Below are 26,666 nucleotides of genomic sequence, written 5' to 3' on the forward strand. Positions count from 1 at the left end.
AGTTGCTGATTAGTAAGGGCGTCAAAGGTTACTGAGAGAAGGGACTCGATGGGCTGAATGGCTTAATTCTCCTCCTTTGCCTTATGGTCTTATAGAGACTATTCCAATAACAGAACACAGACCTGCACCTGGTAGCAATGAGGTAAAAAGAGCAGGTGTATGGGAACATCACCATCTGCAGGTTCCCTCCACGTCGATGCCTTCCTACTATCATTGGACTATAGATTCGTTCAACTGGATTGTTGGAGAATCAACTGACTCCATTTATTGTTGCAGTGGATCCAAATGTAACCGTAACTTCACACTCTTGCATTTTCTATTTATCTCTACCTGAAGGGAGTGGAGAGGAGACCGTTCTGGCCTTTGTGGCCTTCTGTACTGTTAAACCAAGACCCAACACAAGACTGAGGAATGATATCCCAAGTTTATCAAGGCACAATAGTACCTTCTGAACCCAAACTACTGCAAGTCTGTGTCTTAAGTCATCCATCTGTAACCCAAGCTGAAGTTCTCTCACAGCTGCACAATCAAACCAACTGGGTATGTGTCACGGCCCCGCTGTCAGCAACACATCACGCCTCTCTGTGTTATCCCCTCATTACTTCCATTAACCTTTGTCTTCATGACCCCACCTCCTCATCTGAGTAACCCTCATAACTCCTTTCATACTTCTCTGTAACTTTTTTAACCCCTTTGCAGCTTGACCTAAAATATTAACCAGTTCTCTCTCCAGAGGCGCTGCCTAATCTGTTGAAATTTCCAGTATTTTCTGTCTTTGTTTATTATCCCAACTATCCCTGGGTCATCTGCAAATTTAGCAACTGTATTTCTGCTGCCTTCAGCAAAGTGAACATCCATTGTCCACCCTGCCCTCAAACTTACCTGGTCCATTTCTGACACCTCCCTCCCCTTTCTTGATCTCACTATCTCTATCTCTGGAGACAGCTTATCTACTGATGTCTATTATAAACCCATGGACTCTCACAGCTACTTGGACTATACCTCTTCCCACATGTTACTTGTAAAAACTCCATCTCCTTCTCTCAATTCCTCCGCCTCCACTCTCAGGATGAGGCCTTTCATTCTTAAATGAAGGAGATGTCCTCCTTTTTAAAAGGAAAGGGCTTCCCTTCCTCCACCATCAATGCTGCCTCAACCGCATCTCTTCTATTTCACGCATGTCTGCTCTGACCCAATCCTCCCACCACCCTACCAAGGATAGGGCTCCTCTTGTCCTCACCTTCCACCCCACTAGCCTCCATGTCCAGCACATATTTCTCTGGAACTTCCGCCGTCTCCAACGGGATCCCACCACCAAACACATCTTTCCCTCCCCCTAACTTTCTGCTTTCCACGGGGATCACTCCCTACACGACTCCCTTGTCCATTTGTTTCCCCCACTGATCTCCCTCCTGGCACTTATCCTTGCAAGTGGAACAAATGCTACACTTCCCCCTCAGCATTTTTTGTTGTTATTTCAAACTTGCAAAATCTACATTGGTATGTTGCCTCCCAAGTGGTCAGGGACATCTTGGATTGAGTCCGTAGCATTCTTATGGGGGAGGGTGAGCAGCCAGAGATTATGGTCCACATCAGTTTCAGTGAAATTTCAGAGGCCCTGGAAAAGCTATTTAAGATGTCCTTAGCCACAGGTAAGATGCCAGAGGACTAATGTTGTTCCATTGTTTAAGAAAGGCTGTAAGAATAAACCAGGAAATTCTAGGTTGGTGAGTCTAATGTCAGTAATGTATAACTTTTTAGAAAGTATTGTAGGGAACAAGGATATACAAGTATTTGGATATACGGGTACTGACTAGGGATAGTCAACATGGTTTTGTGCATGGTAGGTCATGTCTAACTGATCTTAGAATTTTTTGAGGAGGTTACCAGGAAAATTGATGAAGGAAAGACGGTAGATGTTGTCTACATGGACTCAGAGCAAGGCCTTGGACAAAGTCACACATGGGAGGCTGGTCCAGAAGTCCAGGTACTTGGCATTAAGGTTGTAGTAGTAAATTGAATTCAATATTGGCTTGCATGAGAAGCCAGACTGAGAGTGATTGACGGTTGCTTATCTGACTGGAGACCTGTGACTAGTGGTATGCCACAGGGATCGGTGCTGAGTCCGTTGTTGTTTGTCATATTAATGATTTGGATGGGTGACGTGGTGGTGTAATGGTGAGTACGATGCCAGCAACTCAGGTTCAATTCCCGCCGTTGCCTGTAAGGAATTTGAATATTCTCCCGGTGTCTGCGTGGGTTTCCTGAGAGTCTTCTAGTTTCCTCCCCCAGTCCGAAAACATGCTTGGTTGGTAGACTATTTGGTCATTGTAAATTCTCCTGTGATTAGGCTATGATTAAGTCAGGGGATTGCTGGGCAGAGTGGCTCAAAGGGCCTGTTTTGTGCCGTAACTCAGTAAAATAAAAACAATGTGGTAAATCATAACAGCAAATTTGTAGATGACACAAAGATGAGGGGCATAGTGGATAGTGAAGAAGGCTAGCAAAGCTTGCAGCAGGATCTGGACCAGCTGGAAAAATGGGCTGAATAATGGCAAATAGAATTTAATGCAGACTAGTGTGAGGGGTTGCATTTTGGGTGGATTTACACAGTGAGTAATAGGCCACTGAAGAAAGTAGAAAAAAGGGATCTGGGAATACATATCTATAATACCTTAAAAGTAGCGTCAGTGGTAGATAAAGTTATAAAAAGAGCCTTTGGCATATTGGCCTTCATAAATCAGAGTATTGAGCACAGGAGTTGGGATGCTATGTTGAAGTTATATACGACATTGGTGAGGCCAAATGTGGAGTATTGTGTGCAGTTTTGGATATGTCCCTATAGGAAAGATATCAGTAAGATTTGAAGACTACATAGAAAATTTACAATGATGTTGCCAGGACGTGAAGAGCAAAGTTACAGGAAAGGATTGAATAGATTAGTAATTTTTTTCCCTGGACCATAGGAGAATGAGGGGAATTTTGATAGAGGTATACAAAATTATGAGAGATATAGAATTAATACAAGATATCTTTTTCCACTGTTGTTTGGTGAGACTAGATCTAGAGGTCATAGATTAAGGGCGAAAGGTGAAATATTTAAGGGGAACCTCAGGGGCATCTTTTGCACTCAGAGGTTGGTGAGAGTGTGGAGAGAGCTGCCAGTGTAAGTGGTTATTGTGAGTGCGTTTGCAGTGCTTAAGAGAATTTTGGATAGGTACATAGATGGGAAGGGTATGGAGGGCTATGGTCCTGGTGTGGGTCAATGTTACTTGGCAGTGTAACTGTTTGGCATGGACTAGATGGGCTGAAGGGCCTGTTCCTATGCTGTAGTACTCTATCACTGTTATTTTACTTTTGATGTGTCATGGTGGTGCCAGGAAGGAGGGAATTTAGCAAAAAAGATGAGAGGGGAAAAACTAGTTATTCTCCTTCATGCAAGGAAAGTTTAGGAGGAAGTTGTTCGAAGACCAGCTGATCAGAATTTAGGATCGCATGTTTCGCAAGGAAGAAAGACATGGGTGATAATGTAAGGGAATCTTGGATGACCTGAGGTCAAGAAGAAAAAAACACACGTAAGGTTCAGGTCCTCCACTTTAAATATAGTGCATTGAAAAAATATTCAGCCCCCCACAACTATTTTCACATTTTACTGTCTCATTTTCTAAATTTAAAATATATTGAAATAGGATGTTTTTTGAGATAATCTACAAAACTGTGCATCATGTCAAATCAAAAGAAAAATTCCAAAACCTTTGAACAATTCACTAAAAATTAAAAACCAAAATCGTGAGGCTGAAAAGGTATTTGTCACCTTTGTAATTACTATGTCAACTTTCCTCAGGTGTAATACTCTGTTACCTCACCAACTCAAACATTTTGTTGATGTAGAAAATTGGAGGATCACCTGTTTTCAATGAATTCATAAGAATAAATACCCCCTCTCTCTGTGAGGTCCAACAGTACGGTAGATTTTCAACAGACCGAAATGAAGACAAAAGAGCATTTGGGACTAGTCTGGGAAATGATAATAGAGAAACTCTAATGTAAGGGTACCAGACCATTTCAAAGGCACTGGACATACCTCGGTGGTCAGTGCAGTCCATCACAAAAAAGTGAAAAATATGAAACCACAGCCACACTGTCTAGGTCAGGCCACTTCTCTAAACTTAGTCACCAGCGAATAATGGCACTTGCAGAGAGACTGCTGTGATGCCAACAGTCACTCTGAGTGAGCTGCAGAAGTCAGTGTCTGCAACTGGAGATGAAGTTTATGGCTGCACAATCCCTAGGCCATGCACAAAAAGAGTATTTATGAAAAAGTGGCAAGGAAGCACTGGCTAAAACAAAAACATACCTTTGCCCATTGAGACCATAAGATATAGGAGTAAGATTAGGCCATTTGGCTCATCGAGTCTGCTCCGGCATTTTATCGTGCCTGAACCAATTTTCCTCTCAGCTCCAAACTCGTGCCTTCTCCTCCATCCCTTCATGTCATGACCAATCAAGAATCTATCAACCTCTGCCTTAAATATACATAAAGACTTGGCCTCCATAGCTGCCTGTAGCAAAGAATTCCACAGATTCACCACTCTCTGGCTAAAGAAATTCCTCCTCATCTCCATTCTAAAAGGACACCCCTCTATTCTGTAATACTTTGCAAAGCGTCACTTAAATGATACTGTAAAGGTGTGGAGGAAGATCTTGTGGTCGAGTGAGACTAAAGTGGAACTTCTTGGCCTCAACTTTAAGCGGTACATGTGGCGTGTCTAATACTGCACATCAGCCATGTAAACCCATTCGCTGCTCTAAAGTATGGTGGAGGGAGCATCTTGCTATGAAGATGCTTTTCAGCAGTAGGATCTGGAAATGTGGTCAGGATTGATGACAAGATGAATGCTGATAAATACAGAGAGATCCTGGATTAAAAACCTGCTAGCTCTGCCAGAAATTTTAAACTGGAGAGGAGGTTTGTCTTTTAGCAGAACGACCCAAAGCACACTGCCAAATCAACCATGGAGTGGCTTCAAATGAAGGAATTTGACATGCTTGAGTGGCCCAGTCAAAATCCTGATCTTAATCCTGATCGAACATCTCTAGCAAAACCTCAAAATTGCTGTCTACTGCTGCTCTCCAATTAACTTGGCACAGCTTGAGCAATTTTGCAAGGATGAAGAGGCAAACCTTGCTCTATTTTCACCTATGACTGCGTTCCTGTACATGGTTCTAACTCTATAATCAAGTTCACAGATGACACCACGGTGGTTGGTCTGATCAGAGGGGATGACGAGACGGCCTACAGGGACGAGGTTCAGCACCTGGCTGCGTGGTGTGCCGACAACAATCTGGCCCTTAACACCCAGAAGACCAAGGAGGTCATTGTGGACTTCAGGCATGCCAGGAGTCACACTCACGTCCCCATCTACATCATCAGAACTGTAGTGGAGCGTGTATCAAGCTTCAAATTCTTTGGTGTCCACATTTCCGAGGATCTCACCTGGTCCCTGAACTCCTCCATCCTGATCAAAAAGGCAGAACAGTGCCTTTATTTCCTGTGGAGCATGAAGAAAGCTCACCTCTGTCCTAGGATACTGACGGATTTTTACTGCTGTACCATTGAGAGCATACTCACCAACTGCACCTCAGTGTGGTATGGCAATTGTCCCGTATCGGACCGCAAAGCGCTCCAGCGTGTGGTGAAAACTGCCCAGTGGATTATTGGCACCCAATTGTCCACCATTCAGAACATCGACCATAAACGCTAACACGAGGAATTCTGCAGATGTTGGAAATTCAAGCAACACACATCAAAGTTGCTGGTGAACGCAGCAGGCCAGGCAGCATCTCTAGGAAGAGGTACAGTTGACAATTTGGGCTGAGACCCTTCGTCAGGACTAACTGAAAGAAGAGCTAGTAAGAGATTTGAAAGTGGGAGGGGGATGGGGAGATTCAAAATGATAGGAGAAGACAGGAGGGGGAGGGGTGGAGGACAGTTGATTGGCAAAAGGGATATGAGAGGATCATGGGACAAGAGGCCCAGGGAGAAAGAAAAGGGGAAGGGGGGGAACCCCAGAGGATGGGCAAGGGGTATAGTGAGAGGGACAGAGGGAGAAAAAGGAGAGAGAGAGAGAAAGAATGTGTGTATATAAATAAATAACGGATGGGGTACGAGGGGGAGGTGGGGCATTAGCGAAAGTTTGAGAAGTCAATGTTCATGCCATCAGATTGCAGGCTACCCAGACGGAATATAAGGTGTGTTCCTCCAACCTGAGTGTGGCTTCATCTTTACAGTAGAGGAGGCCGTGGATAGACATATCAGAATGGGAATGGGATCTAGAATTAAAATGTGTGGCCACTAGGAGATCCTGCTTTCTCTGGCGGACAGAGCGTAGGTGTTCAGCGAAACGATCTCCCAGTCTGCCTTCCTACCTATGTTCATGACACTTCTCACGCTCCTAAACTTTTCAATGATTTTAAATTCCCTGGCCCCCACCACTTTATTTTCACCATGGATGTCCAATCCCTATATACTTCCATCCCCCATCAGGAAAGTCTCAAAGCTCTCCACTTCTTTTTGGATTCCAGACCTAACCAGTTCCCCTCTACCACCACTCTGCTCCGTCTAGCGGAATTAGTCCTTACTCTTAATAATTTCTCCTTTGGCTCCTCCCACTTCCTCCAAACTAAAGGTGTAGCTATGGGCACCCGTATGGGTCCTAGCTATGCCTGCCTTTTTGTTGGCTTTGTGGAACAATCTATGTTCCAAACCTATTCTGGTATCTGTCCCCCACTTTTCCTTCGCTACATCGACGACTGCATTGGCGCTGCTTCCTGCACGCATGCTGAGCTCGTTGACTTCATTAACTCTGCCTCCAACTTTCACCCTGCCCTCAAGTTTACCTGGTCTGTTTCTGACACCTCTCTCCCCTTTCTAGATCTTTCTGTCTGTATCTCTGGAGACAGCTTATCTACTGATGTCTACTATAAGCCTACTGACTCTCACATCTACCTGGAATATTCCTCTTCTCACCCTGTCTCTTGCAAAAATGCCATCCCCTTCTCGCAATTCCTCCGTCTCCGCCGCATCTGCTCTCAGGATGAGGCTTTTCATTCCAGGACGAGGGAGATGTCCTCCTTTTTTAAAGAAAGGGGCTTCCCTTCCTCCACCATCAACTCTGCTCTCAAACGCATCTCCCCCATTTCATGCACATCTGCTCTCACTCCATCCTCCCGCCACCCCACTAGGAATAGGGTTCCCCTTGTCCTCACCTACCACCCCACCAGCCTCCGGGTCCAACATATTATTCTCCGTAACTTCCGCCACCTCCAACGGGATCCCACCACTAAGCACATCTTTCCCTCCCCCCCCAAACTTTCCGCAGGGATCGCTCCCTAAGTGACTCCCTTGTCCATTCGTCCCCCCCATCCCTCCCCTCCGATCTCCCTCCTGGCACTTATCCTTGTAAGCAGAACAAGTGCTACACATGCCCTTACACTTCCTCCCTCAGCACCATTCAGGGCCCCAGACAGTCCTTCCAGGTGAGGCGACATTTCACCTGTGAGTCGGCTGGGGTGATATACTGCATCCGGTGCTCCCAATGTGGCCTTCTATATATTGGTGAGACCCAACGCAGACTGCGAGATTGTTTCGCTGAACACCTATGCTCTGTCCGCCAGAGAAAGCAGGATCTCCCAGTGGCCACACATTTTAATCCCACGTCCCATTCCCATTCTGATATGTCTATCCACGGCCTCCTCTACTGTAAAGATGAAGCCACACTTGGGTTGGAGGAACAACACCTTATATTCCGTCTGGGTAGCCTGCAACCTGATGACATGAACATTGACTTCTCAAACTTCCACTAATGCCCCACCTCTGCCTCGTACCCCATCCGTTATTTATTTATATACACACATTCTTTCTCTCTCTCTCTCCCCTTTCTTCTCCTTTTTCTCCCTCTGTCCCTCTCACTATACCCCTCGCCCATCCTCTGGGTTCCCCCCCTCCCCCTTTTCCTTCTCCCTGGGCCTCCTGTCCCATGATCCTCTCATATCCCTTTTGCCAATCACCTGTCCAGCTCTTGGCTCCATCCCTCCCCCTCCTGTCTTCTCCTATCATTTTGGATCTCCCCCTCCCTCTCCCACTTTCAAATCTCTTACTAGCTCTTCTTTCAGTTAGTCCTGACGAAGGGTCTTGGCCCGAAATGTCGACTGTACCTCTTCCTAGAGATGCTGCCTGGCCTGCTGCGTTCACCAGCAACTTTGATGTGTGTTACCATAAACGCTGCCTGGACAGGGTGAAAAGCATTATCAGGGATGCATCTCACCCTAACCATGGACTTTTTACTCTCCTCCCATCTGGTAGGTGCTACAGGAGCCTCCGCTCCCGCACCAGCAGGCACAGGAAGAGCTTCTTCCCTGAGGCTGTGACACTGCTGAACCTCTCATCACAGCGCTAAGCAGTATTGCACCCATATTGTACTGTCTCAGTACTTTTATATTTGTGTGCTGTAGCGCTTTTTATATTCGCAGTTATTTTGTAAGTAACACTATTCTTTGCATTTCATTGGCCTTGTATCTGTACTCGGCACAATGACAGTAAAGTTGAATCTAACCTAATCTAATCTAATCAGATTGTGCAAAACTGATCGAGGATTATCCAAAAAGGCTACGGGCTGTAACAGCTGCAAGAGGTGGTTCAACTAAAAACTGATCAAAGGGGGTTGAATACTTTTGAGCTGCTGACAGTTCAGTTTTTGAAATTTTAGTTTTTCAAGCTTTACAATTTTCCCTGTTTTTGGGCTCTACTGTGAAAAAAGGAGCATACGATTCACAAATAAAATTTCTCAGTTAAATTGCTCAAAATTACTAGTGTAATACTTATTTATGTGAACAAACGTTAGTGGCTGATAACTTTTACAAGGCATTCTATACCCAGTGAGCTGGCCTCCACAGTATTTATGGCAATGAATTCCACAGATTCACTACCCTTTGTCTAAAGAAATTCCTCCTCATCTCTGTTCTAAAATGGTCATCCCTCTATTCTGATTCTGTGCTGTCTGTCCTAGACTCCCTCACTATAGGAAACATCCTCTCCTCATCCATTCTATCTAGGTCTTTCAATATTCAATAGGTTTCGATAAGATCCCCCTCATTCTTCTAAACTCCAGTGACTACAGTCACAGAGCCAACAAATGCTCCTCATATATTAACCTTATCATTCCTGGAAACATTCTCGTCAGCCTCCTGTAGACCTTCTCCAATGCCAACACAGCTTTTCTTGGATAAGGAGCCCACAATCTCACAATACTCCAAGTGCAGTCAGACCAATGCCTTATGAAGCCTCAGCATTACATCCTTGCTCTTATATTCTAGTCCCCTCGAAGTAAATGATAGTATTGTGTTTAGTTTCCTTACCAATAATTCAACCTGCAAGTTAACTTTTAGCAAAAATTGCACAAGTACTCTCAAGTCCTTTTACATCTCTTGATTTTTGAATTTTCGTCCCATTGAGACAATAATCTATTCCTCCTTCCAAAGTGCATCACTGCGCGCTTCCCTAAACTATATTTCGTATGCCACTTTCTTCTGCAGCTCCATGCTTTCCTCAACACTACCTACCTCTCCACCATCTACGTATCATCTACAAACTTGGCCACAAAGTTTCTGTCATCCAAATCAATGACGTAAAGCATGAAAAGAAGCGGTCCCTACAGAACTATACCAGTCACTAGCAGCCAACCAGAAAAGGCTCACTTTATTCCCATTCTTTGTCTTCTGCCAGTCAGCCAATCTTCGGACTGTAATGCCATGGGCTCTTTTCTTGTTTAACAGCCTTGTCCTTGTCAAAGGCCTTCAGAAAATACAAATAAACAACATCCACTGACTAATTTGTCCATCCTGCTTGTTATTTCCTCAGAATTTCAGGAGATTTGTCAGGCCAGCTTTCCCCTTAAGGAAAATGTGCTGACTTTGGCCTATTCTATCATATGCCTCAAGTACCCCGAATCTTTATCAATGGCTTCCCAGTATCTTCCCAACCATTGAAGTCAAGCTAACTAGCCCCTTTCCGTTCTTAAAGAGCAGAGTGATACTTCCAATTTTCCAGTCCTCCAGAACCATTCCAGAATCTAGTGACTCTTGAAAGATCATTACTAATGCCTCCACAAGCTCTTCAGCTATCTCTTTCAGAACCCTAGAGTGTGGTCCATTTGGTCAGGTGACTTACCTACCTTCAAATCTTTCAGCATCTCAAGCACAGTCCTATTGCAGCAGTCCAGGAGAGCAGATACTGAGCTCCCGTTGGTGCTGCACTCTGGTGTTTGATTGGTGGAATGACAGGCTGAATTACGTGCATGCATGTGTACATATGATTGTCTACTGATTGCTGAGAACTGTTTGCTCTTGCTGAAAGCACCCAATTTACAGGACATGTCACTCAGAGACATATATATTCTTCTTTGTTTTTTGCCCATTTATATGGGTTATTTTTTTGTGTGACTATATGTTTACTTGCTATTTTATTTGTGCTATATGTGCCTTGTTCTGTGTATGACCTGGTACTGTGCTTTGAACCTTGGCCCTGGAGTCATGCGTTTCATAGGTATTCAAGTTAGGTTCAATAATAATAAAGCTTGAACTTAATAATAGCAACTACACTCACTTCTGCCCCCAACACTCAAATTTCTGCCATATATCTTTACTTCCACAGTAAAGATTGATGCAAAATAAAAGGTCGTCCACCACTTCTTTGTTCCCCAGTACTACCTCTCCAGTGGTCCAATATTCACTGTCACCTTTCTTTTGCTCTTTACATATCTGAAAAAACTTCTGGTATCCTCTTTTACATCATTGGCTAGCTTCCCTTCATATTTCATATTTTCCCTCCTTATAGTTTTTGTTTTTAAGTTGCCTTCAGTTGGTTTTTTAAAACTTCTCAATCCTCTAACTTTCAACCATTTTTTTGCAATATTATGTGTTCTGTTTTGTTTTTATGCCGTCTTTCACTTCGCTTGTCAGTCTCGGTTGCCTCATCCTCCATTATTAGGATATATCTATCCTGCGTTTTCTGAATTGCCCCCAGAAACTCCAGCCGTTGTCCCTGTTAGTGTCACCTTGCAAGCAAATTTGGCCAGTTCCCCTCTCATTCCTCTGTAATTCCCTTTACTCCACTGTAATGTTGAAACATCTGACTTCAGCTTCTCACTTCCAACTTGTAGAGTGAATTCTGTCACTGCCTCCTAAGGTTTCCTTTACCCTAATGACACAATACCCAGTCCAGAATTGGCTTTCCCCTAGTGGGCTCAACCACAAGCTTCTCTAAAAAGCCCATCTCATAGACATTGTACAAATTCCCTCTCTTGGGATTCAGCATCAACCCAATTTTCCCAATCTACTTGCATATTGAAATCTCCCATTGTCTTTTCTACATGCTTTTCTATCTACAGTGGTAGTTTGCATCCCACATCCTGGGTACTGTTTGGAGGCCTGTATATAACTACCATCAGAGTCTTTTTACCCTTGGATACCGGCAAGGATTCTACTTCTTCCAATCCTATGTCACCTGATTCTAAGAATTTGATTTCGTATTTTATTAACAGAGCCACCCCATCCCTGGTGCCCATCTGCCTGTCCTTTTGATACAATAAGTATCCTTGGATTCTAAACTCACAACTATGATCTTCTTTCAGCTATGATTTAGTGATGCCCACAACTTCATACCTGCCGTTCTCTAACAAGGTCAGATGTCTTTTTCCTTATACTGAGTGCATTCAAATATAACATCTTCAGTCCTGTATTCTTCACCCTTTTCAATTTTGTCCCATGTCGGAATCAGAATCAGATTTATTATCACCGGCATTTGTCGTGAAATTTATTAACTTTCTAGCAGCAGTACAATGCAATACATGATAATATAGGAAGAAAATAAATCAATTACAGTAAGTATATACAGTCCCTGTAAAAAGCATTCATCCCCCTTGGAAGTTTTCATGTTTTATTGTTTTACAACATTGGATCGCAGTGGATTTAATTTGGCTTTTTTTTATACTGATCAACAGAAAAAGACTCTTTCATGTCAAAGTGAAAACAGATCTCTATAAAGTGATCTATATTAATTACAAATATTAAATCACAAAATAATTGATTGCAGAAGTATTCACCCCTTTTAATAGGACACACCAAATAATCACTGGTGCAGCCAATTGGTTTTAGCAGTCACATAATTAGTTAAATGGAGATCAGTGTGTGCAGTCAAGGTGTTTCAATTGATTGTAGCAAAGATACACCTGTATCTGTAAAGTCCAACTGCTGGTGAGTCAGTATCCTGGCAAAAAACTATACCATGAAGACAAAAGAACATTCCAGGCTCTGCGAAAAGGTTATTGAAAATCACAAATCAGGAGATGGGTACAAGAAAATTTCCAAGTCACTGAATATCCCTTGGGTACAGTTAAGTCAATTATCAAGAAATGGAAAGAATATGGCACAGCTGTAAATCTGCCTAGAGCAGGCCATTTTCAAAAGCAGTGACGTGCAAGAAGGTAACCATAAGACATAGGAGCAGAAATAGGCCATTCAGCCCATCGAGTCTGCTACGCTTTTTAAAAAAATATTTTTCCCCCAGATGTTTTTATTTAAAGTAGAACATAAAATTACTCCTGCATATTTTCAATAGTTTCTTCCTTGTATTTCCCCTTATCCTTGTCAATTTTGGTGAGATTTGGCTTTGCGTTCCAGGATCTCCTTTCGATCCTTTTCCAGCTTTAGCCTGGTAATCACAACCTTGCTGGGGTGAATGCCGACATAACTGTGGTGCCATTGGCCTTCTTATGCTGCACACGCTCTATATAGATTACATACTTCTTCCTGTACACTTGGACAACTTTGCTGATCTGCCGGCCCTGATAACGATCTCTGATGACCTGGACTAGTCAGGGAAGCCACCAAGAGACCTGGGACAACTCTGGAGAAGTTACAAGCTTCAGTGGTTGAGATGGAGAGCCTGCACATATAACAACTGTTGCCGGTGCTTCACCAGTCACAGCTTTAGTGGAAAGCCACTGTTGAAAAAAAAATTGCATGAAATCTCAGCTAGAGTTTGCCAGAAGGTCTGTGGAGACTCTGAAGTCAGCTGGAAGAAGGTCCTGTGGTCCGATGAAACCAAAAATTGAGCTTTTTGGCCATCAGACTAAACACTATGTTTGGTGTAAGACAAACACTGCACATCATGCAAAACACAGCATCCCTACCATGAAGCATGGTAGTGGCTGCATCATACTGTGGGGATGCCTCACTGCAGCAGACTCTGGAAGGCTTGTAGAGGGTTAAATGAATGCAGCAAAATACAGGGAAATCCTGGAGGAAAACCTGATGCAGTCTGCAAGAGAACTGCAACTTGGAAGATTTGTTTTCCAACATGACAATGATCCCAAACATAAAGCCAATGCTACACAGGAATGGGTTAAAAACAACAAAGTTCATGTCCTGGAGTGGCTAAGTCAGAGTCCAGACCTCAATCCAATTGAAAATTTGTGGCTGGACTTGAAAAGGGCTGTTCACTCACGATCCCCATGCAATCTGACAGAGTTTGAGCAGTTTTGTAAAGAAGAATGGGGGAAAATTGCAGTGTCCAGATTGAAGACTCAGGCTCCAATTGCTGCTAAAGGTGCATCTACTGTCTTGAAGGGGGTGAGTAATTATGCAATCAATTATTGTGTGTTTAATAATTGTAATAAACTTAGACCTATTTGTAGAAATTTTGACAGAAAAGTGTCTTTTCTGTTAACTAGTGTCAAAAAAGCCAAATTAAATCCATTGTAATTTAATGTTATAAAACATGAAAACTTCCGATGAGGGAGGGGGTGAATATTTTTTATAGGCATTGTATATGTCTATCAAATAGATTAAAAGTAGTACAAAAACAGAAGTAATATATTTTTTTAAAAATGAGATAGTGTTCATGCGTTCAATGTCCATGTAGGAATCGTATGGCAGTGGGTTAGAAGCTGTTCCTGAACTGATGTGTGTGCCTTCAGGCTTTTGTACCTCCTTCCTGATGGTAACAATGAGAAGAGGGCATGCCCTGGTTGATGAAGCTTTGACCAGTGGCCAATTGGCATTTGGGATTAATTAACAAGAGAAAGTTAAAGAAAGGCAGGGCAAAAGCATCAGCTGTTGTCTGATTGGACATAGTCAGAGTGGTGACCTTAAGGCTTTAGCTCTTTGAGGATTCACTCAGTGAAAGCAAAGGAGAGAAAAGCCTCAGTTTTTTTTTCCTTCTGTTCTATATATATGCTTAGCTCAGACAGTAGGGATGACAGGCAGGAGAGTGGGATGTTCCCCTTGTGGGATATGTGAAAGCAGGGAGACCAGTATTCTTCACCACTACAACTGTGAGAAGTGCATGCAGCTGTAGCTTCTAACAGACCATGTTAAGGAGCTGGAGCTGGAACTGGATGAACTCTGGATCATTCAGGAGGCTGAAGGGGTGATAGATAGGACTTATAGAGAGGTAGTTACACCCAAGGTGCAGGACACAGGAAACTTGGTGACAATCAGGAAGGGGAAAGAATTTAAGGAGCCAGTGCAGAATATCCCTGTGGCCATCACCCACAACAATAGATAGATCACTTTGGATACTGTTGGGGGAGTGGGAGGGATGACCTGACAGAGAAAAGTCACAGTGGTCGGCTCTCTGGCACTGAGTCTGCCTCTGAGACTCAGATGGGAAGGGGGAAGAAGATGCACATTGCGGTGTTAAGGGATTTGTTAGGGGAACGGACAAGAGGTCTGTGGATGAGAATGAGATTCCCAGTGGTATGTTGCCTCCTGGGTTCCAGGGTCTGGGATATCTTAGATCGAGTTCTCAGCACTCTTAATTGGGAGGGTGAATAGCCAGAAGTTGTGGTCCATGTGACCACAATGACATGGGTAGGATGAATGATGAGGTTCTGCATAGGGAGTTCAGGAAGTTAGGTGCCAAGTTAAAGGGCAGGATCTCCAGGGCAGTGATCTCAGGATTACTATCCATGCCACTAATATGTGGCTGAGGAGTTGGTGTAGGAGGGAGGGCATAAGGTTTTTGGATCATTGGGCTCTCTTCCAGGAAGGTGGTACCTGTGGCGAAGGAACAGTTTGCACCTGAACTGGAGAGGGACCAATGTTCTAATAGGACAGTTTGTGAATGCTATACAGTGGGATTTTAAACTAGAGTTGCAGGGGATAGGAACCAGAATGCCAGAACAGTGAGTGGAGAGATTGTGGAGGCAGATGTTGGTAAGACCTGAGACAAAGTTAGGAATCAAAATCAAAAGGGTGAATACAGGACTGAAGGTGTTGTATCTAAATTGCACACTGTAAACTGAATAAGGTTGATGAACTTGCAGCACATTTGCATATTGGCAGGTATAATGTTGCAGGCATCATAGAATCATGGCTGAAAGATTATAGCAGGGAGCTTGATGTCCAAGGATACACATTGTATCCTTGTCCAAAGCATAGACAGGAAGGCAGAGGGGGCGGTGAGTAGAAAATTAAATCAAATTATTAGAGGTGACATAGGGTCAGAAGGTATTGAATCACCGTGGATAGAGCTCAGGAACTGCAAGGGTAAAAAGACCCTGATGGGAGCTGTATACAGACCCAACAGTAGTAAGGATGTTGCCTACAAATTACAACGGGAGATAGAAAATACATGCTAAAAGGACTATATTAGAATAATCCTGGGGGATTTCAATACGCAGGTAGATTGGGAAAACCAGGTTGGTGCTGGATTTTCTCGAGTGCCCAGGAGGTGGCTTTTGAGAGGAATTCATGGTTGAGCCCACTAGAGGATTAGCTATTCTAGAGTGGGTGTTGTACAATGAACCAGAATTGATCAGAGATCAAACAACCCTTAGGGGCCGTGTTCATAATATGATTGAATTCACCCTGAAATTTGAGAAGAAGCTAAAGTCAGATATATCAGTAGTACAGCAGAGTAAAGGGAATTACAGAGGCATGAGAAAGGGGTTGGCCAGAATTGATTGGAAAAGAACGCTGGCAAAGCAGCAATGGCTGGAATTTCTGGAAGCAATTTTGAGGGCACAGGATGTATACACCTCAAGAGGGGAGAGAGGCAGAAGAAAAGAAACTATAGGCAAGTAGTCAGACCTCAATGGTAGGGAAAATGTTGAGCTGATTATTAAGAATGAGGTCTCAGAGTACTTGATAAAATAAGCCATGGTTTCCTCAAGGGAAAATCCATTTGGAATTTTTTGAAGAAGTAACAAGTAGGATAGACAGAGGAGAATCTGTTGATATTGTGTACTTGGACTTTTAGAAGGCCTTCGACAAGGTGTCACACATGAGGCTATTTAATAAACTACGAGCCCATTATATTACAGGAAAGATTTTAGCATGGATAAAGCAGTGGCCGATTGGCAGGAGGCAAAGAGTGGGAATAAAGGGAGCCTTTTCTACCTGGCTGCTGGTGACTAATGGTGTTCCACAGAGGTCTGTGTTAGGACCGATACTTCTTATGTTATATGTCAATGATTTGATTGATGGCTTTGTTACAAAGTTTGTAGATGATATAAAGCTAGGTGGAGGGGCAGGTTGTTCTGAGGAAGTAGAGAGGCTACAGAAGGACTTGACAGATTAGAAGAATGGGCATAGAAATGGCAGATGGAATACAGTGTCGGGAAATGTATGGCATGCACTTTGATAGAAGAAATGAAAGGGATGACTTTTTTTAAATGGAGAAAGGACACAAAAATCTGAGACACAAAGGGACTTGGGAAACCTTGTGCAGGATTCCCTAAGGTTAGTTTGCAGGTTGAGTCTTTGGTGAGGAAGGCAAATACAACGTTAGCATTCATTTCAAGAGGACTAGAAGATAAAAGCAAGGATGTAATGTTGAAACTTTATGAAGCATTGCTGAGGCCTCACTTGGAGTATTGTGAATAGTAATGGGCCCCTTATCTTAGAAAGGATATGCTGAAATTGAGGAGGGTTCAAAGGAAGTTCACGAAAATGATTCCAGGATTGAATGGCTTGTCATTTGAAGAGTGTCTGATGGCTCTGGGCCTGTATTCACTAGAATTCGGAAGAATGTGGAGTGACCTCATTGAAACCTATCAAATAGTGAAAGGCTTTGATAGAGTAGATGTAGAAAGGATGTTTCCTATGATGGGAAAGTCTAAGACTAGAGCACACAGCCTCAGACTAGAGGGATTGTCCTCTTGGAACAGAGATCAGAAGGAATTTCTTCAGCCAGAATATAGGGAAGCTGTGGAATTGTTTGCCATAGGCAGCTGTAGAGGCCAAGTCTTTCTGTATGTGTAAGGCAGAGGTTGATAGATTCTTGATTGGTCAGGGCGTGAAGGAATAAGAGGAGAAGGCAGGAAATAGGGGCTGATAGGAAAATTGGATCAGCCATGATGAAATGGCAGAGCAGACTCGATCGTCAAATGGCCTAATTCTGTTCTGATATCTGCTGGCCTTATGGTCTTAAAAATGAACATTGCTTTTCTGAGGCAACGCTCCTTGAAGATGTCTTTGATACTGCGGAGGCTAGAACTCAAGATGGAGCTGACTAATTTTACGATTTTCTGTAGCTTCTTTGGTCCTGTGCTGTAGCCCCCCCCCCCCCCCGCCTACATACCAGGTGGTGATGCAGCCTGTCAGAGTGCTGTCCATGGTACAGCTATAGAAGTCTGAGTGGTTTGGGTGACAAACCAAATCTCTTCAAACACCTAATTACATATAGACGCTGTCTTGCCTTCTTTATAACTGCATTGATAGTCTGGGACCAGGTTAGATCCTCAGAGATCTTGACAGCCAGGAACTTGAAATTGCTCATTCTCTCCGCTTCTGATCCCTCTATGATGGGTTCATGTTTCCTCGTCTTACTCTTCCTGAAGTCCAAAGTCAGCTCTTTCGTCTTAGCGACATTGAGTGCAAGGTTGTTGCTGCAGTACTACTCAATCAGCTGGTATATCTTGTTCCTGTACGCCCTCTCATCTCTATTTGAGATTCTACCAACAATGGTGGTATCATCAGCAAATTTATAGATGGCATTTGAGCCACAGTGCAGTCATGGGTATAGAGCGAGTAGAGCAGTGGGCTAAGCACATACCCCTGTGATGCACCAGTGTTGATCATTAGTGAGGAGGGGATAACATCAATCATCAATCCACACAGTTTGTGGTCTTCTGGTTAGGAATTAGAGGATCTAATTGTAGAGGGAGGTACAGAGGCACACGTTCTGTAGCTTATTGATCAGGACTGTGGGAATGATGGAGTTAAATGCTGTCAACAAACAGTATCCTGACATAGTTGTTTGTATAGTCCAGGTGATCTAAGGCCATGCGAAGAGCCATTGAGATAGTGTCTGCTGTAGACCTATTGTGGCAATAGACAAATTGAAGTGTTACACTTAAACTCATGCTGCTGACTGCAATTTTACCTTATCATCTGTCTGTCATTCTGCAAAGTCTTAGTACACACTGCATCTACTTGTATACCAACTGCCTTGTGCTCTGCCCTGTCACTCCATTTCATATCCCTGCCAAATTAGCTTAAACCACTCCCGAAAGCTTTAGCAAATGTGCACACAAAGATATTGGTCCTCTTCGGGTTCAAGTGTGATGAGATATGTTAGAGTCAATATATTCAGAACTAGTTTTATTATCACTGACATATTTCATGAAATTTGCAGTTTTTACAGCAACGGTCCAAGACATTAAAAATTATTATGAGTTACAATAAAAACTAAAATAAATGAAAAGTGCAAAAAGAGGAATAGTGAGAAAATGTTCATGTCTGTTTAGAAATATGATGGTGGGGGTTGGGGAGAAGATATTACTAAAATGCTGAATATGCTCCTTCGGGCTCCTGTATCTCCCTCCTGATGGTAGTATTGAGCCAATGAGCCTCACTTCTTTGGTAGGGAAGCTATTATAGAAGATAGAGGGATAGGATTTATGTGTCTTTGGAAAGGCATGATCTGCTTTGGGACAGTTAGCATGACTTTGTGCTGGGCAGGTCATGACTTTCAAATGAATGAATATTTTAAGGAAGTTACAAAGGAGCTTGATGCAGATAAGGCAGCAGACGTTATCTACATGTGCGTTACTAAGGTACTTGATAAGTACCCTTATGTTTGGCTCATTAGAAGGTAAAGATGGATGGGATCCAAAGTGAAGTGCAAGTTTGGATTTGGAACTGGCTTGCCCTAGGAGACAGAAGAGGGATGGAAATCTGTTACACTGACTGGAGATCCATGAGCAGGTGTTGTTCAGCAAGGATCAGTGCTGGGACCTCTGATGTTTGTGATGTACAATGCCTATAAAAAGTATTCATCCCCCCCTCCCCCCGAAAGTTTTCATGTTTTATTGTTTTGCAACGTTGAATCACAGTGGATTTAATTTGGCTTTTTTGACGCTGATCAACAGAAAAGACTCTTTCCTGTCAAAGTGAAAACAAATTTCTACAAATAGGTCTAAATTTATTACAATTATTAAACAAAATAATTGATTGCATAATTACTCACCCCCTTCAAGACAGTATTTAGCGGATGCACCTTTGGCAGCAATTAGAGCCTTGAGTTTGTGTGGATAAGTTTCTATCAGCTCTATCTGGGCACTGCAATTTTTCCCCATTCCTCTTTCCAAAACTGCTCAAGCTCTGTCAGATTGCATGGGGATTGTGAGTGAACAGCCCTTTTCAAGTCCAGCCACAAATTCTGAATTGGTTTGAGGTTTAGATTCTGACTTGGTCACTCCAGGACATTAACTTTGTTGATTTTAAGCCATTCCTGTGTAGCTTTGGCTTTATACTTGGGGATCATTGTCTTGCTGGAAATCAAATATTCTCCCAACGTGCAGTTCTCTTGCAGACTGCATCAGATCTTCCTCCAGGATTTCCCTGTATTTTGCTGTGTTCATTTTACCCTCTACCTTCACAAGCCTTCCAGGGCCTACTGCAGTGAGGCTTCCCCACAGCATGATGCAGCCACCACGTGCTTCACGGTAGGGATGATGTGTTTTTGATGTGCAGTGTTTGGTTTACGCCAAACATAGTGTTTAGTCTGATAGCCAAAAAGCTTGATTTTGGTTTCATCAGACCATAGAACCTTATTCCAGCTGACTGGAACCTCCCACAAGCCTTCTGGCAAACTCTAGCTGAGATTTCAGGTGTTTTTTTACCCCCAACAGTGGCTTTCTCTTTGCCACTCTCCCATAAAGCTGCGATTGGTGAAGCATCCAGGCAACAGCTGTTGTATGCGCAGTCTCTTCCATCTCAGCCACTGAAGCTTGTAACTCCTCCAGAGTTGTCATAGTTCTCTTGGTGGCCTCCCTCACTAGTACCCTTCTTGTACGGTCACTCAGTTTTTGAGAACAGCCTGCTCTAGACAGATTTACAGCTTTGCCATATTCTTTCCATTTTTTTGAAGATTGACTTAACTGTACTCCAACGGATATTCAGTGACTTGGAAATTTTCTTGTATCCATCTCCTGAATTGTGCTTTTCAATAACCTTTTTGCGGAGTTCCTTGGCGTGTTCTTTAGTCTTCATAGTGTAGTTTTGGCCAGGATATTGACTCACTAGCAGTTGGACCTTCCAGATACAAGTGTATTTACATAGAACATAGAATAGTACAGCACATTTCAGGCCCTTCAGCCCTCAATGTTGTGCCGACCCTCAAACCCTGCCTCCCATATAACCCCCCACCTTAAATTCCTCCATATACCTGTCTAGTAGTCTCAAATTAGGGTTTTCACTACTATTTTTACTACAATCAATTGAAACACCTTGACTGCACACATGTGATCTCCATTTAACTAATTATGTGACTTCTAAAACCAAATGGCTGCACCAGTGATGATTTGGTGAGTCATAAGGGGGTAAATACTGATACAATCAATTATTTTGTGTTTTTCTGTCAATCACTGTCAAAAAAAAGCCGAATTAAATCCACTGTATACAATGTTGAAAAAAAAACATGAAAACTTCTAGAGGAGTGAATACTTTTTATAGGCACTGTACATATTGTTTCTTCTGACAGGAGAAAGGGAAAGGGCAGGTTACGAGTGCCTTTAAACCAGTCGCTTTGGGCAGATGGGGCTCATCAGTCATGGTAGGCAGCTCTTCTGGGAGAAGGAAAACTCTGATCTCAAACCTCTGCTGCCTTGTAGCTATACCCACTAATGGGGAAGGCTTCAGGAGTAAACCCTGAGGGAAAAATATGGAGCTGGAGACCCTAAGACAGTCCTAAATTGAGTTCAGTGCTGACTGGCAACTCTTACAATGCTGTTGGTACCAAACTGTATCTGCCGCTGCCATTCCTTTGGGTTCATCATATGTGTGGAGAGGGGGAGCTTGCTTAAAGGGCAATAGCTAGCTCTACATATCATACTGCCCAGGCTCGCATATCGATACAGCTAGAACGCAATTTCCATGGTCAACACTGACCCACAGAGGCCCTCACGTATCCATGATTTCAATGAAAATATGGATGGGTGGATTAGCAACTTGGAGATGAAACCATGGTTGGTGGAGCTGTGGGCGGTGTAAAGGACTATCAAAGAATACAGCGGGGTGTAGGTCACACTTGGAGTATTGGATGCAGCTCTGGTTGCTCCATTATAGGAAGAACGTGGAGAGGACACAGAAGAATGTGGCCTGGATTACAGGGGATGTGCTATAAGAGAGAAACCAATGAGTATTTTAGGTCAAAAATCTGAGGGAAAGCCAGTGACCTGCATGTTGACTTGTTTCCCTTTCTATTGGTGCTACTCAGCTGGCTGAGTTTTTCCAGCAATTCCTTTTTTTTGTATAACACTGAATTCAGCATTTTCATTTTAGAACCATCTTGCTCATTTACATGCCCACTGTGTTGCCATTGACATTTCAATTCCTTCTACTGCAGCCCCTTTCCCTGCTTCTGTACTTGCTTCACATCTGTTAGATTACCTTTTTCTAATTCGATGTAATGTCATTAATCTGAAAAAGTAATGTCATTATAGCACAGCACAGAAATGGCCTCATCAGCCCAATGTGCCCATGTCGATCAATGCACTGAGCTATATTTGTCGCATTTACCTGCATTTAATCTAGAACAGTTTGCTGAATTTTCAAGTACTTGTCCTAGTGCTTGAACTTTGTGAGGATCTCTGCTTCCACCTCCTCAGACAGTATGCTCCATATTCCAACCATTCTCTGGTGAATGGCCCCTCAGATCCCCTATAAACTTCCCACCCCTTATTTATACCTTTGCCCTTTTGGTTTGAACAATCCTACCACTGGTTAAAGATATTGCCTATCCTATCCCCCTCATAATTCTGCAACCCTCAGCCTCATCCACTCCAGGGAAAATAATCTCAGTTCACCTGTAACTGAACTGCTCAAAGCCAGGCAACATTCTGGTGAATCTCCTGTGCATCATCTCCTGCACAACCTCAGCTTTCCTACAGTGTGGTGAATAGAACTGCACACAGTGATCCATCTGTGGGCTAGCCAGCGTTTTATGAAGTTTTTAACGTGATGTTCTTGCTTGTATATTTTGTCTTTGGCTGATGAAGACAGCATACAATATGCCTTCTTCATCACACTCTCTGCCTATCTTACATAAAAATTGCTGGAGGAACTCAGCAGGTCAGGCAACATCAATGGAGGGGAATAAACAGTCTATGTTTCAGGCCAGGTCCCTTCATAACCCTCTCCCCCTCCCCCTTGCCATATGCTGCCTCCTTCAGGATCATTCTCCAATCCATACTATTTACTGTGTAAGCCCAACCCTTATTTGACCTTCCAAAATGCAACATGTCACATCTATTGTAATTAAATTCTGTCTATCATTGTTCCATCCAACCTTCTATCTGATCTATATCACACTGTGGCCTCAGATAATCCTTCTTTCTCTCTATAGCACAAAGTTTCCAAGAAATTTTTTGGTGTGTTTTGGATCTGTATTTTCTACTGTAATTTAGGTTTAGAATAGTTTGAAGAAATTGTTCTACTAGTGACAACACATTAAGCAGGTATAAGATGCTACCATTGACTCGATGTGCTCCTGTATGCTTTTTGCATCATTCTCTCTAACCTTATGTTCCCAACTGTTCTCCACCCTCCCCCAGTTTTGATGACCATGACCCTGCAGTGATCCATGAAAATGCCTCTCAGTCTGAGGTGCTGGTTCCCATTCGTCTTGATATGGAGATAGATGGGCAAAAGCTGAGGGATGCCTTCACGTGGAACATGAATGGTGAGTAACTCTGAGGTAGCTCCATCCATACTATTGTATGACAAGTCTGGAAACGGTGCCTTCAGGCTGTTGAACCCCTGAGCACCCAGTGATGAGATCCTTCAGTTCATATGCATTGGGCCATGTTTCAGATCAATCAAAGGGAAAGGGAAACCTTGGAGCGACGGAGGATGAGAGGTAACCTGATAGAGGTGTATAAGATGATGAGAGGCATTGATCGTGTGGTTAGTCAGAGGCTTTTTCCCAGGGCAAAAATAGCTAACATGAGAGGACATAGTTTTAAGGTGCTTGGAAGTAGGTACAGAGGGGGATGTCAGGGGTAAGTTTATTATGCAGAGAGAGCTGAGTGCATGGAATGGGCTGCAGGCAATGGTGGTGGAGGCGGATAAGATAGGGTCTTTTAGGAGACTCCTGGAGCTTAGCAAAATAGAGGGTTATGGGTAACCCTAGGTAATTTCTGAAATAAGTATATGTTTGGCACAGCATTGTGGGCCGAAGGGCTTGTATTGTGCTGTAGGTTTTCTATGGTTCTAAACCTGTTTTGTGCTGACTTCCTGTCTGCAGTTTTGGGGGCAGTTATAGAATTATGACATCTGACTTTTGGTCCCTAAAGCCTGCTCCATTATTTGTTGTTAGAACATCATAATCCCACTCTCCTCATCCTCCTTCATGAATTCATGCCTAGGAATGTATCTAATATTTACAACACATACAAAATGCTGAAGAAACTCAGCAAGCCAGACTGCATTTTGTCTGTTTTGCTCAGATTTCCAGCATCTTCAGATTTTTTCTTGTTTCTACTTTAATATTTTCTGTGTATTGGCGTCCACTGTCCTCTGAGATAGAGAATTCCACAGGTTCACCACCTTCTGGGGGAAGGACATATCTCCATCTAACATATTTGCCTTGGATCTTGAGAGCGTGACCAGTTTATCCATGACCATACACGTCTCCACCACCCAGCAAGCAGAAACGTCCCCACATCTAGCTATTTTTTTTGTTACAGTAATATATTATCTCATCCTGGAGGATGGCTAATGTTGTTTCTGTGTTTAAGAAGGGCAGCAAAGTCAAGCCAGTGAGCCTAACATCAGTGATGGAAAATTTACTTGAGAGGATTCTGAGAGGAGTCAGTCTGCTCTTGGAAATGCAAGGACTGATTAGGGATAGTCAGCATTGGTCTAATTGTAGAGACATCATAAGGCCATTTATAAGATCCTGCATTGTATGCTGGTGCTTCAGTGGGGAAGGTAACTAAAATAATTCTCCAGCTGTGGTTTCCCTGACTTTCTCGCTTCTGTGCAGTGAATGCCAACACACTGTTTACCACTTTAACTGCTTGCTGTACCTGCAGGCCCTTCTCACATTGGTCTTTCCCAATCCATCACCACATTGTTTTTCCTGCCAAAGTGGGTCACTTCCCATGTCTCCAAGCAGTCCTGGATCCCTTGTATTTACTCATTCACTCAACTTGTCAAAATCATCTTGAAGACTTTTTGCATCCTTTCACAGTTCACAATCCCAGTCTGTATTGTTGGCAAACTTGGATGTGACCTCCCCTTATTGTGTTGAGCCCAAGCACCTATTCCTGTATTATGCCTCTGTTCACCACTATAGCCTAAAAAGGCACATTTATTCCCTGTGCTGTTTGTCAACTGACAAACCATGCCGGTACCTTAGTCCCAATTCAATGTTCTCTTTTTTTTCATTATTACTAATTTTTTAAATTGCAACACCAACAAATTACATTCAATACAACCAGTTGCCAATTACATTTTGACTGTTTATCCCAGCTACCCCCCCAACCTTCATCACCATCTCCCCTCCACCCCTCTCTCCCCCATCCCTCTCCCCTCCAGCAACCGACTGAATAGTAGTGCATACACAGACAACGCATTCCTATTTTAACAAAAGATCTTTTAAGTTAGATATCAAATTTGTCCACATTAAGATTGTGTTTGGTCGTGCATCATTTACTCTCGCTGATGAAAGTTCCAGGTGAGAAATGTCCAAAAAGCTCCGAAGCCAGTGAGTATTTGAAATATCATGGGGAGGTTTCCAACGCTGGACTACAATCTTCTTAGCTACAGTCAGGCCTGCCAGCCAGACCTTGCGTGTTTGTTCTGTAAGGGAAAGGTGGGAGTCATCATTTAGAAGATGTACAGCAGGGTCCATTGGTAATTGTACCCTGAGAGTTCTGTAAGAGTACTGATAACCTTCCCCCACAAACCAAAAACCCTTGGACATTCCCATACAACATGTATAAAAGAGCCAACGGTTCTGTGGGGGCAAAATGAGCAATATGGGTCAGGAACCAGTCTCATTTGATGTCTAATTCTCGGTGTTAAATATGCTCTATGACAAATTTCAAGTGTATATACCGATGATTTGGATTTCTCGAAGCACTGGCAGCATTATCCCAAATCGCATCCCAGTCTAAGTCTTGTCCCAATTCAGATATGTCCCTATCCCGGGCTTTCAATCCTGATGTGGGCATATATTTCTGGGAGTTTAATTTATTATAGATTTATGACACTATCTGTCCTGGAGCACTCTGTATCCAACTTAAAATGGGATGGTCCTTTAAATCTGACCCCAAGGGAATGCCGTAGGCTTTACAAGCTGATCTTACTCTGAAGTAGAAGAAAAGAGAGTGTTTATCAATATTATATCGAGATATCAGTTCTTGAAAGCTAAGGATAGTACTTGCCCCATTAATATCTTGAAGAGTAGTGATACCTTTATCCTCCCAAGTTCTGCTAGTGAATGGTTCCCCCCAGATAGAAGATGATTATTGTTCCATAATGGCGATGATTTGCACCATACGCTTTTAAATTTTAGGAATTTTTCTGCTGCTCTAAACACTTGTAGCATATGGGTTAAAATTGGACCGTAATACAAATCACATTTTTTGGTAGTCATACCTATAAGGAGAAAGTCCTTCAACCATATTGGTGCTATTATTAGCTCTTGTTCTATATTTTTCCATGATGAAACTTTATCCTCCTCCATCCAATAGCTAAGACTTTTTAATACAAATGCCCAGTGATACAATTTAAAATTTGGACATGCCAATCCCCCATCCAACTTTTTGAATTGTAGAGCTGACCACTTTACTGTTCCAAACATAGCATCGTAGTAAGGAGTCCAGTTTTTGCCAATATCCTGCTGGAGGCGCAAGTGGGATCATTTAGCTGATAAAATTAATGCGGGGTGACATGTTCATTTTAATGACCGATATACGGGCTGGGACTGATGCTGGCAGGTGTCTCCATCTATTAATATCTTCTTCTATTTTTTTCAAAATTAAAGAGTAATTTGTTTTAGCCACAGATGATAGGAAAGTATTAACTTTAATACCCAAGTAGAGGACCTCATTTGTAGCCTTAATCTGGGGAGGGACAGACACCTTACTTTC

General features: G+C 42.9%; 2 protein-coding genes across 4 annotated transcripts in view; one reads left to right on the forward strand and one right to left on the reverse strand.

Moving 5' to 3' along the window:
* LOC134336934 (SWI/SNF-related matrix-associated actin-dependent regulator of chromatin subfamily B member 1) overlaps nucleotides 1–26,666 on the forward strand; it is a 118,700-nt gene that overhangs the window by 54,005 nt on the left and 38,029 nt on the right. For both annotated transcript variants that reach the window (XM_063031609.1, XM_063031610.1), the window contains exon 5: nucleotides 23,121–23,248. In XM_063031609.1, the coding sequence (XP_062887679.1) occupies nucleotides 23,121–23,248 (128 nt within the window). The remainder of the gene's footprint in view (nucleotides 1–23,120; nucleotides 23,249–26,666) is intronic.
* Nucleotides 25,148–26,666, reverse strand: part of LOC134336935 (derlin-2-like) — a 99,003-nt gene continuing 97,484 nt past the window's right edge. Inside the window, exon 8 of one of the 2 annotated variants that reach the window (XR_010015907.1) lies at nucleotides 25,148–25,371. Coding sequence is in view for 1 of the 2 variants with exons in the window: in XM_063031614.1 (XP_062887684.1) it covers nucleotides 25,329–25,371 (43 nt within the window). In the remaining variant the exon portion in view is untranslated. The remainder of the gene's footprint in view (nucleotides 25,372–26,666) is intronic. The other variant, XM_063031614.1, reaches the window with a different exon arrangement.

This window comes from Mobula hypostoma, chromosome 23 (assembly GCF_963921235.1).
Source record: "Mobula hypostoma chromosome 23, sMobHyp1.1, whole genome shotgun sequence".
Classification (NCBI taxonomy): domain Eukaryota; kingdom Metazoa; phylum Chordata; class Chondrichthyes; order Myliobatiformes; family Myliobatidae; genus Mobula; species Mobula hypostoma.